This window comes from Bos indicus, chromosome 19 (genome assembly GCF_029378745.1).
Source record: "Bos indicus isolate NIAB-ARS_2022 breed Sahiwal x Tharparkar chromosome 19, NIAB-ARS_B.indTharparkar_mat_pri_1.0, whole genome shotgun sequence".
Classification (NCBI taxonomy): Eukaryota; Metazoa; Chordata; class Mammalia; order Artiodactyla; family Bovidae; genus Bos; species Bos indicus.
This window is the reverse complement of record NC_091778.1, coordinates 12,048,951-12,062,229: the sequence shown is the minus strand read 5'-3', so window position 1 is coordinate 12,062,229 and position 13,279 is coordinate 12,048,951. Positions and strand designations below refer to the sequence as shown.

The window sequence follows — 13,279 nt, the reverse complement described above, 5'->3', positions numbered from 1 at the left end:
TCACCAGTGGTCTCCTGAAACTGGGGAAGAAATGCTACTCAAAAGAACACTGTTTGCAACAACAGCAATTACAAGTGGATACAGAGAGGAATTAAATAAGCAGCCTGTGTCAGCGTTTACATTCAAACTCAGATTTGTTTTGTCCAAAGCCTACCTGCTCTTTTTACGTTATATTCCATAGCTGTCCTTACTCTCAGGATTCATTTTTCATGCTTCCTTGGCTTAGTATCTCATAATTTTAAATCTGAACTGTTGCTGACTTTGTCTTAATTTTTTCTTTTGATTTTTACTCTACCGTAACAATTCATCACTACCTTAATTGTAGGTACATAGGAGAAGGCAATGGCAACCTACTCCAGTACTCTTGCCTGGCAAATCCCATGGACGGAGGAGCCTGGTAGGATGCAGTCCATGGGGTTGCTAGGAGTCAGACACAACTGAGCGACTTCACTTTCACTTTTCACTTTCATGCATTGGAGAAGGAAATGGCAACCCACTCCAGTGTTCTTGCCTGGAGAAGCCCAGGGACGGGGGAGCCTGGTAGGCTGCTGTCTATGGGGTCGCACAGAGTCGGACACGACTGAAGTGACTTAACAGTTTTAAATATGGTTCAAAACATGGTCCATTGGAGAAGGGAATGGCAAACCACTTCAATATTCTTGCCTTGAGAACCCCATTAAAAGTATGAAAAGGCAAAAAGATAGGACACTGAAAAATGAACTCCCCAGGTCGGTAGGTGCCCAATATGCTACTGGAGATCAGTGGAGAAATAACTCCAGAAAGAATGAAGAGACGGAACCAAAACAAAAATAACACCCAGTTGTGGATGTGACTGGTGATGGTGATGGAAGTAAAATCTGATGCCGTAAAGAGCAATATTGCATAGGTCCCTGAATCAAGGCATATTGGAAGTGGTCAAACAGGTGATGGCAAGAGTGAATGTCGACATTTTACAAATCAGAGAACTAAAATGGACTGGAATGGGTGAATTTAACTCAGATGACCATTATATCTACTACTGTGGACAAGAATCCCTTAGAATAAATGTAGTCGTAGTCAACAAAAGAGTCCGAAATGCAGTACTTGGATGCAATCTCAAAAATGACAGAATGATCTCTGTTCGTTTCCAAGGCAAAGCATTCAATATCACAGTAATCCAAGTCTATGCCCTGACCAGTAATGCTGAAGAAGCTGAAGTTGAATCGTTCTTTGAAGACCTATAAGACCTTCTAGAACTAATACCCAAAAAAGATGTCCTTTTCATTATAGGGGCCTGGAATGCAAAAGCAGGAAGTCAAGAAATAACTGGAGTAACAGGGAAATTTGGCCTTGGAATACGGAATGAAGCAGGGCAAAGGCTAATAGAGTTTTGCCAAGTGAACGCACTGGTCATAGCAAACACCCTCTTCCAACAACACAAGAGAAGACTCTACACATGGACATCACCACCAGATAGTCAACACCGAAATCAGATTGATTATATTCTTTGCAGCCGAAGAAGGAGAAGCTCTATACAGTCAGCAAAAACAAGACCGGGAGCTGACTGTGGCTCAGACCATGAACTCCTTATTGCCAAATTCAGACTTAAATTGAAGAAAGTGGGGAAAACCACTAGACCATTCAGGTATGACCTAAATCAAATCCCTTACGATTACACAGTGCAAGTGACAAATAGATTCAAAGGATTAGATCTGATAGAGTGCCTGAAGAGCTATGGACAGACATTTGTGACATTGTACAGGAGGCAATGATCAAGGCCATCCCCAAGAAAAAGAAATGGAAAAAGGGACATGAGTTTGAACAAGCTCTGGGAGTGGATGATGGACAGGGAGGCCTGGCGTGCTGCAGTCTACGGGGTTGCAAAGAGTTGTACACAACTGAGTGACTGAACTGAACTGAAGTTTTAAATATCCTTCAAAGTGCTATATTCTAAATTTTACTAGTTTAGTTTGATGATTTGCCATACACAAACACACACACACACACAATTATCATATTAACAGTGTCAAGAGGGAGAGCTAAGAAAGGAGAATATTTCTATGGCATATTACATGCAGTATTTTCAGTTCAGTTCAATGAATCTATGGAATCAATTTATCTGTTCTCCTTTCCTTTTTTTAAAATTATTTTAATTGTCTCCTTTCCTTTTCTGAAATAAACTGCTAAGCTATTTATTATGATATAAAATAAGAGATTTAGGTCTACTAAAAATTCATTCTCCTGGTTTAAGTTAATTTTCAGTCGAGGCTTGGGGATATTATTTATTAATTATCACCTGAACCCTTGTATAGCATTTCCTACTTCAAAATATAGGAAAACAAACCATGTCAAGCTTAAGTGGAGAATTCAATTAAAAGATAAAAGTTATTACAAAGATGATAAAGATATCCATTCAGTTCAGTTCAGTTCAGTCGCTCAGTCCGACTCTTTGCGACCCCATGAATCGCAGCACGCCAGGCCTCCCTGTCCATCACCAACTCCCGGAGTTCACCCAAACTAATGTGCATTGAGTCGGTGATGCCATCCAGCCATCTCATCCTCTGTTGCCCCCTTCTCCTCCTGCCCTCAATCCCTCCCAGCAGCAATGAGTCAACTCTTCACATGAGGTGGCCAAAGTACTGGAGTATCAGCCTCAGCGTCAGTCCTTCCAATGAACACCCAGGACTGGTCTCCTTTAGGATGGTCTGGTTGGATCTCCTTGCAGTCCAAGGGACTCTCAAGAGTCTTCTCCAACACCACAGTTCAAAAACATCAATTCTTTGGCGCTCAGCTTTCTTCACAGTCCAGCTCTCACATCCATACATGACCACTGGAAAAACCATAGCCTTGACTAGACGGACATTTGTTGGCAAAGTAATATCTCTACTTTTTAATATGCTATCTAGGTGGGTCATAACTTCCCTTCCAAGGAGTAAGTGTCTTTTAATTTCATGGCTGCAATCACCATCTGCAGTGATTTTGGAGCCCCCGAAAATAAAGTCTGACACTGTTTCCACTGTTTCCCCATCCCTTTCCCATGAAGTGATGGGACCAGATGCCATGATCTTAGTTTTCTGAATGTTGAGCTTTAAGCCAACTTTTTCACTCTCCTCTTTCACTTTCATCAAGAGGCTTTTTAGTTCCTCTTCACTTTCTGCCATAACGGTGGTGCCATCTGCATATCTGAGGTTATTGATATTTCTCCTGGCAATCTTCATTCCAGCTCATGCTTCTTCCAGACCAGCATTTCTCATGATGTACTCTGCATATAAGTTAAATAAGCAGGGTGACAATATACAGTCTTGACATACTCCTTTTCCTATTTGGAACCAGTCTGTTGTTCCATGTCCAGTTCTAACTGTTGCTTCCTGACCTGCATATAGGTTTCTCAAGAGGCAAGTCAGGTGGTCTGGTAGTCCCATCTCTTTCAGAATTTGAAGCAGGGCAAAAGCTAATAGAGTTTTGCCAAGAGAATGCGCTGGTCATAGCAAACACTCTCTTCCAACAACACAAGAGAAGACTCTACATATGCACATCACCAGATGGTCAACACCAAAATCAGATTGATTATATTCTTTGAAGCCAACGATGGAGATGCTCTATACAGTCAGCAAAAACAAGACTGGGAGCGACTGTGGCTCAGATCATGAACTCTTTATTGCCAAATTTCGACTTAGATTGAAGAAAGTAGGGAAAACCATTAGACCACTCAGGTATGACCTAAATCAGATCCCTTATGATTATACAGTGGAAGTGAGAAATAGATTTAAGGGACTAGCTCTGATAGACAGAGTGCCTGATGAAGTATGGACAGAGGTTCGTGACATTGTACAGGAGACAGGGATCAAGACCATCCCCATGGAAAAGATACCCATTAGCATCTGGTAATAAAGAATTATTATACTGCTAGGTCTAATTGTTTATACTACTTAATATTTTATCTGGAAAACAAGTTGATGGATAATCACTGTAGATAGTGCTGGGGGGGGGGGGAAATGATGATATCAGGACATTCCAACATGTGTCCTGCAAATAGTTTTTAAAATATGATACATGCAAAACCAAACCAAACTACCACCCATTCCAGTAGGTCTTGAATATCTCAGAATAACTTTATGTAAAATCATCTTTAAGAGGAATCACTGGAATTATTATTATTTTTTAGGGGCTGTGCTAGAGGAGACAGTCAAGGGAAGGGACTACTGATTTTGAAAAATATAAGGAATAAGAAATTGTTACTTTAGTATGTTGGTCTAGCTTAAAAATACTTTTATGGCTATTTACTGTAACTTTATTTTTTGACTACACTTAATGGGATCTTAGTTCCCTGACCAGGGATCAAATCTGTGCCCCCTGCATTGGAAGTACAGTCTTAACCACTAGGTCCCCAGGGAAATCTCATATTGCTATTTATTATAGATAAGTAATGTAACTTCTTAGAAACTCTAAAGGCTGGGGAAACAGAAGAATCTGGGCTATACAAATCATTTGATAATTCCTACTGGCCAGATCTTTATTTGGACACCACGTGTTCATTTATTCACCAGATATTTATCAAGAACCTGCTATGTGTCAATCAAGATGCCAGGTGCTGTGGACACAACAGCAGACAAAAATAAGCATGGCCTCGGCTATTAAGAAGCTTACAGGGTAGTTGCAAAAGGACAGTAACCATACACCCTTCAAACATGAATGTAAAAACGCAACTGTCAGTGCGTGCACTACATACTGCTAAGAGGCCCCTAGGAAAAAGGGTAATTGTGACCCAGTCAAGGAAGATGCTTTTGTGAAGATAATAGCTGAAGTCTAAAGGATATTCTCTGGGCGAGTAGTTCTCAGAGGGATTGGTGGTGACAGCAGCAGTTTACTACTTGTCAGGGAACATGTGACAATGTCTGGGGACATTTTTGATTGTCACAACTGGGAGATACTAGTGGCATGTAGTGAGTAGAGGACAAGGGTGCAGCTAAATACCTTACAATGCGCAGGGCAGTCCCCAACAACAAAAAATTATCTGGCCTAACATGTCAATAGTGTCAAGGTTGAGAAACCCTGAGCAGGTCAAAGGGAAAAACACGAGCAAAGACCAGTTGTGGGAGACTCAAGCAGAGAAAACTACAGGGGATAGATCATTCAGGGCTACAGAGACCATGGTAAGGAGTTTTAGCTTTACCTTAAGAATGAAGGGGAAAAACAACAAGGAACTATATGAATATCCTGTGATAAACCATAATGGAAAATACAATGTCAATCAACTGTACTTCAACTAAAAATTTTTTTGAAAAAAATGAAGGGGAAAAAAAATGAAGGCTTTCAAGAAAAGGAAGAACCAGAGAGTGAAGACAGTGGTGGTGACAAGGTCAGACATGATTTTTAAAAGGTTACTAACTGCAGTATGGCAGATAGACTGGAAGGAAATGAAACTGGCTGTGTGTGTTTGAGATAGGTAGCTAACGTAACTTCTTAGAAACTCTAAAGGGTGGGGAAACACAAGGTACTAGTGGTGAGGATGTAGAAGTAGCTGGAGAAGTTCCTTCTATAAATGTTCAGTATGAAAAGAGGAGAAAGAATGAATGTTCTGTGCTGCATGCACAGTCGTTCCTGCGTGTGGGTTGGTGTGGTAGTCCTGTACGTTCTTCAGAATTCTCTCAAGGTGGCACAATAATCTAAAAGGATGAAATGTCACCTTCATATTTCAAAAAAGGGACAAGAATATTCCTTCTTTCTTTTTGAATGTGACATATTGTGACTTAAAAACCACTTTTTAAGTAAGAATTCAGGCAACAAAAAACTGGAGTAATTAAAATTTAATTTACAAAACATAATCTATATTCCTAATCAGAAGAGTAGGTTGTAAAATCAATGGTTGACTCCACTGAGTATATTCTCAAGAATATGTTTTTCCTCAATTACTATATTAATACCTAAGCAGAAAATTTTAACAACTCTTTTATCATAGAACATACCATACACAGAAAAGAGTAAGTAATATACAATGAACGGTCCAAAGAATAATAAAACTAGTATTTATGAACTCACTATCAAGTGGCAAGTTTTCAAGAGCAAAATTTTTCATAAAAGTTTTTTTTAATAAAAGGTTTTAGGATAAAGATTTGTGTTAAACTACATAAAGGACACTTCAATTTACACATTTTAAACACAATTTAACACTTTCCCACTAACCCACCATAGGACATTTATGCTATTAAATGAAAAGAAAACCTCTCACTCACAAACACTGAATTAAAAAAAAAATCATATACTGAAAAAAAAGGGCTCATTTACTATCTGGCAGGATTCACATTCAAGTTGACATTAATTTGATTAACCAAACAGTCCTTTCCATACTGTTTTATCAAAGTCAAGTCCAAAAGTTTGTGACACTGTCATTTAAAGCATATGTTAAAACTGCTGTTACTCATTTAGACATACAAATAAAAGCTTCGGATAGCCTTTTAAAACGGCCTAATTTTTTTCTAATGAAGTAATAGATTCATAACACATATTTTGGTATCTTATCAAGCCTTACTTAATGAAATGTTAATATTTTATGTAGGATTATATACAAATGAAATACAACTGTGTATCTGGCATCCAATTTTGGCTGAAAGTCATAGCATTGTACCAAAGCACCGTTAAACTCTTAACGATATACACATGTCTTGTACTAAAGAGAATTTTGTATTTCTTTGGAGAGGCAAGTCTCAAACTGCAAAGCTTCTTTTAAATCAAGAATTATATGACTTGATACATGTTTGGCTCAGAATTAAACAAGGATAATCTGAGCTTCATCACTCCCTACTGTAAGAGGTTTACCTTCAATTTAACTAATAATGGGGCAAAATATTTTTCCTACTCCAAGAATAAAGAGCTATCACAAAAATTGTATACAAGAATTCCTTTTCACACCTGTCCTCTCATTCAAACCATGATGAGAGCATTAGCCCTTAAAGGTTACTCACCCAATGAAAGCCACCATCTGCTCCACTATATGTTTGCTGAATGCTACGATCACGAAGAGTTTCTGTAAAGAAAATGCCAGTCAAAATAAAGATTTCTCTTATTATCAAAAAAACCAATATAAACTCATAATTCTGACAACAGTGCTAACTGCAATTTAAAAAGCTCTTAAAAAACAAAACCAAACACCATCTGACAAATGCTACCTACTTTGTATTTGAAAGATGTTTTTCCTTAAGCACAGTTCTCATCTTGCCAGGATACATGACCATGTCTGAGGGAAAAATATGAGTCACGAAACCCAAGGCTGGGTGCATGATCCACATGTTCTACGTGTTTTAGAATGGAGTATACAACTGAGGTCATGGGTTCCCGTATGGCCTCCATCACTGAAATTAAAGTTGATCAGTTTGATGACAGGTGTCTGGGCTAAATCTAATCCAGAGGATCTTCCATATCCTTTATGGACAGTTTTTACAAAAGAATTTGAATAGTCAAAGCAATCTTGAGAAAGAAAAAGAGCTAGACAAATCAAGCTCCCTGACTTCAGACTACACTGCAAAGATACAGTAATCAAGACGGTATGGTACTGCGACAAAAACAGAAATATAGATCAATGGAAGAGGACAGGAAGACCAGAGATAAACCTCACACAAGGTCACCTTGTCCTTAAAAAGAAGAAAGAATATACAATGGACAACAGAGCTTCTTCAATAAACAGTGCTGGGAAGACTGGACAGCTACAGGTAAAAGGATGAAATTAGAACACTCCCTAATACCATTCAAAAAAAAAACTAAAAGTGGATTAAAGAGCTAAATGTAAGGCCAGATACTAAAACTCTTAGAGGAAAACAGGCAGAACACTCTGACATAAATGGCAGCAAGATCCTTCTTGACCTCCTATGGTAATGAAAACAAAATTAAACAAATGGGACCTAATTGAACCTAAAAAGCTCTTGCACAGCAAAGGAAACCATAAACAAGACGAAAGGACAGCTCTCAGAATGGGAGAAAATATTTGCAAAGGAAGCAACTGACAAAGGATTAATCTCCAAAATATACAAGCTCATGTAGCTCAATATCAAAACCACAAACAACCCAATAAAAAAATGGGCGGGAGACCTAAACAAACATTTCTCCAAAGAAGACATACAGATGACCAACAAATACCTGAAAAGATGCTCAACACAGCTCATTATTAGAGAAATGCAAATCGAACTACAATGAGGTATCACTTCACACCTGTCACAATGGCCACCGTAAAAAAAATCTACAAACAATAAATGCTGGAGAGGATGTAGAGAAAAGGGAACCCTCTTGCACTATTGGTGGAAATGTAAATTAATACAATCACTATGGAGAACAGTATAGAGGTTTCTTAAAAAACTAAAAACTACCAAGTGACCCAGTAATCCCACTACAGGGCATATAAACTGAGAAAACCATAATTCAAAGAGACACATGTAGCCCAGTGCTCACTGCAGCACTATTTACAACAGCCAGGACACGGAATCAACCTAAATGTCCATCAACAGATGAATGGATAAAGAGGATGTGGTACATATATACGATGGATTATTACTCAGCCAACAAATACAGTATGTTAATGCACATCTATGGTATCCAGAAAAATGGTACTGATGAACATATCTGCAGCACGGTAATAGAGACAGATGTAGAGAAGAGACAGGAGCGGGCGGGATGAACTGGGAGAGTAGCACTGACGTGTACACACTACCGCGTGTAACACAGATAGCTAGGGGGAGGCTGCTGCACAGCACAGCGAGCTCGGCTCTACGCTCTGTGACGACCTAGAGGAGTGGGGCAGGGAGGTGGGTGGGAAGGAGGCTCAAGAGGGAGGGGATACCTGTATTCTTAAGGCTGATTCTCACTGCTGTACACCAGAAACTAACAAACACTGTAAAGCAATTATATGCCAATTGTTTTTTAAAAAGTATCACTGAAAGTTTCATTCTCAGATCCTGAATAAGCTTGGATTTTCAGGCTGAGGGTACAAGCAGAGATATCAACAAGTTTTGGGGAATCTTCATCAGATCTGGGGAATTTTCTGTTTGGTGTTACTAAGGTATTCTTCATTAATTAAGATACTGATTCCTTACTTAACTCATAAAGAAAGATGCCTTTAGGCTTACAGGTAGCAAGTATTTTCAACTCAGCATATATTACAAAAAGTACTTACTATGGATAATGTAAGCATTAATAAGACTTTTATGGAACACAAAGATGGGAAGAATACTTCTTTAATATGCTGAAGAAATTTACGAGTTTTCCGATGTACAGTATAAAGACGATTAAGTACAAAAAATAATACGTATAAGGATAAACTGTAAAGGCCTCAGCAGTAAAAACAGTGTATTACAGAAGTTCACAGAAAGAAAGAAAAGGTCACATAAGTACAACTAATTTGAGATTCTGAAAATGATATTAAAATTTAGCTTTAAAGGACTGATAATAATTCTCTGAATTGTTGTTGAGGTTTAGTCACTAAGTGATGTCTGACTCTTTTGCTACCCCATGAACTGTAGCCGGCCAGGCTGCTCTGTCCATGGGATATCCCAGGTAGGACTACTAGAGTAGGTTGCCATTTCCTTCTCCAGGGGATCTTCCTGAGCCAGAGATCAAACCCACATCTCCTGCATTGGCAGGTGGGTCCTCTACCACTGAATCACCTGGAAAGTCCAATTCTCTGAATAAATATGAGTAATTCTAAATTCTTTTAATTCCTAAAAACAAACTCTCCAGTGCTTTGTTACTGTGCATTAAATAATAACTATAGCCTATACGACTAAATGGGAGGGAAGTGAAATTAAATAACATCGTGTTAGCCATCCACTGCGCATCTCACCAAAGTGGTTAATTCAGACTAAAGCTTGTTATTTCAGTAGAAGATTAATCAGGCAATGATATTTTCTTAATCAATGTCCTAGGGTTAACAAAGACACTGACAGTTGCACAGTTGGACATGTGAGAAAGAAATAAGGCTAGAAAAATAAGTTCATAGTCCTTTTTGGTATTTGTTTAGGTATCTATCGGAGAAGGCAATGGCACCCCACTCCAGTACTCTTGCCTAGAGAATCCCATGGGCAGGGGAGCCTGGTAGGCTGCAGTCCATAGGGTCGAGAAAAGTCAGACATGACTGAGCTACTTCACTTCCACTTTTCACTTTCACGCATTGGAGAAGGAAATGGCAACCCACTCCAGTGTTCCTGCCTGGAGAATCCCAGGGACGCGGGAGCCTGGTGGGCTGCTGCCTATGGGGTTGCACAGAGTTAGACACGACTGAAGTGACTTAGCAGTAGCAGTAGGTATCTACTGGTATCTATTGGGTTTCTCTGGTGGCTCAATTGGTAAAGAATCCTCCTGCAATGTAGGAGACCTGGGTTTGATCCCTGGGTTAGGAAGATCCCCTAGAGAAGGGAAGAGCTACCCACTCCAGTATTCTGGCCTGGAGAATTCCGGACTATATAGTCCAAGGGTCACAAAGAGTCGCACACAACTGAGCAACTTTCACTTCACTTAGGTATCTATTAATGTGAAAAAGATATTTCTTATCTTATGAAAAAAGTAAGCACATATAGATATCAAACAGTTACAAGATGGATGATGATTTATAAACAATCCTACACGAATGGTGTATGAAGATTATGAAGCTAATAAGACAATTAGTATAGATCATTTATGAGAAAAGCATTAATATATAGGACTCTTCTAAGTATCCATACTAAAAGCCAGTTACTCAGAGCTATAGATCTTTTACTAAAAAACAGAGCTAATGATTTGCCTCTCAGTGACTATACCACGTGTTTTCCCTACCATCATTTCCTAACATTCAAAATAAGCCAATGCCAGGATAATTGCACAATTTCATTTCTTAAAAACAAAACAAGACTTTCTTTTTATATATAACAGTTTGAAAATTCACTGTGCTAGGCAAGACACTTAAGAACATATGTCTCAGAACATTTAAGAACATATGTCTCAGAATCATCTGAATGGGGATTCTACCAAATAATAAAAAAAAGGCACAGATCCCCAAAGAGCCCAATCAACCATGTGTACAAAGAAAATAAGGGTAGAGTAGGAAAAAAAAAAGATATGAGTGTAGGGAACTAATGGCACCAACAGAACAAAGAAGAAACTATACATCTGCAAAAGAAGATTCCTCCAGATTCTGGAAAGAAGAATCACAGGCTGAATCATATATTAAATATTTACTGAGTGCTAACTACATGCCAGATGCTATTCTAGGCACTAGAATACCTTGGAGAGCCAAGAAACAAAAAACTGTCCTCACGGAGCTTATATTTCAGTATGTGTGCATTTGGTGGTAGGGAGAAAGTTGAGAGGCAATAAAGAATACACATGGTAAGTAAATTATATGGTACATGAAATATTATATAAGCATGTTGACTTCTTCCTTTGTTCATCATTTAGGAGAACAGAAATATTTCTAAGGGACTGTATACAGGCACAGGAATTGAACTTGTCCAGTAGAAAGAGAAATCCTTAATTAACATTATTAGGTGGGTTGATTTCTTTTAGGGGATGTTTAACAGACAGCAAGATATAAATAAAAGTAACAACATATATCAAGGGAAGTTGTCTAGTTTAAACTGAGGAAAAAAGAGAAGAGGACCAGAAGAGTTTACTATCAAATTACAGAAAAGTCTGTGTGTAGTGTGTCTGCCCTATTGTTTTAGAAATACTTGTAATGTTTATATTACTCACTAATACTGCTTACCCAAGGAATGAGAAATGTTTGTGGCCCTGAGCTACATCTGGATGCACATCAAGTGACATGCCTTTAGAAAGTATGTCTCTCTGATACAACGGAACACAACAAACATATCCCGTGGTCTCAGTTTAGTGAAGGAACTCAGATTTTTTTCCTTTCAGAAACACAGATGGATTTTAGCCTTCTTTCTTTGCTTCCACACAGATACAGGGAATGAATGAGCTTTGACTTTAGAGTTTGGTTTGAATTCTAGGCCCTCCGATCTATGAAATGTGGATAATAACCACATCACAGGATTGTTCTGAGATAACCAATGCAAACTGCTTGGCATAGATCCTGACAAATAACAGGCCTTAAACATTTCAGTTTTTGAGATCATATAAATAAATTACAGTAAGGCAATGCAAAAGAGTGGAAAGAACAATGAAGTTGAAGCCGAAAGACTCAGGTTCAAATTCCAGCTGTTACTTACTCTTTTAGGCACCTACTTCCTTCTCTAAGTTTGATAATTACAAAATGGGAGTAGTAATTTCTCTATCCCAGGATTATAAGAATTAAATCAGATGGCATACATTAAGTACTTTAGAGTGTGAAGCACTAAATTAAAAAATTAAGCATTATTATCATAACTTGAAAAAAAACTGAGAATGTTAAAAACTCTATAACTATAGGGTACTTTTAGCATAATATATTTTACTGTATTTTATAGAAAGTCAGTATAATTCATAAAGCAGAATATATAAAGTTTATGGATTCCTAGAGAAGTTGCTATTATAAAGGGAATGAAAAGAATCTGTTATTGTTCCTTAAGTATTAACACTCTCAAAGGACTTCAAAAAGTGAAATGATTTTATTATTAGAAAAATCCTATTACAGTGTTTTAAATCTTTACCAAATAACTAGCATTCCAGTATTTAAAAACCCATCGTCTTGAACAACACACTTACTTAATATAAGTAGGAGAAACTATATTCCTTGAAGGAGAATAACAATAAAGTCTTGAAATTTCAAGTGATTATCATGGCAGGATTAGAAGACAAGCTCAATAAACTCATCCTAAACACCAAAATCTAATATTAGAAACTGGGCAGGCAGAAGCAGCTAAAGTTTTCCTTTAAAAAAAAAAAACAAACTTATTTATCTATCTGGCTGCCTCGGGTCTTAGCTTGGCACATGGGGTCTTCTTCGTGGTGCACAAACTCTCTAGCTGCAGTGTGTAGGCTCCCTTGGCCCCTGACCAGGGACTGAACCTGCTCCCCCTGCATGGCCAGGCAGGTTCTTAACCATTGGACCACCAGCGAAGTCCCTCAAGTCTTCCTTTTTATTCGTCTAAGAACTGGAGGTAGAGAGGTGGTGAGTAGAAACTTGGGGGATAGACGTCCTTTCAATTATTATGGAATCAGACCAGGGTTGAAGACATTACTCACTGTTTTTGCCTTTCCTCTGGTGAATGCTTCCTTGCAAGCCTCATTAATTAAGACAATCTTTTGCATGTTAACTCTATTTTATTCCAGTAGGATTTGCCTTTTATACTACTCCTATCAACTCATATCAAAGTCTTAGAAGCATATATTCATTTCCTCT

The 13,279-nt window shown here is 38.2% G+C and overlaps 1 protein-coding gene across 4 annotated transcripts in view; it reads right to left on the bottom strand.

Annotated features, from left to right (window-relative positions):
- Positions 1-13,279, bottom strand: part of VMP1 (vacuole membrane protein 1) — a 128,696-nt gene that overhangs the window by 13,817 nt on the left and 101,600 nt on the right. For all 4 annotated transcript variants that reach the window (XM_019980793.2, XM_019980794.2, XM_019980795.2 and 1 more), the window contains one exon: positions 6,942-7,003. In XM_019980793.2, coding sequence (XP_019836352.1) covers positions 6,942-7,003 — 62 coding nt within the window. The remainder of the gene's footprint in view (positions 1-6,941; positions 7,004-13,279) is intronic.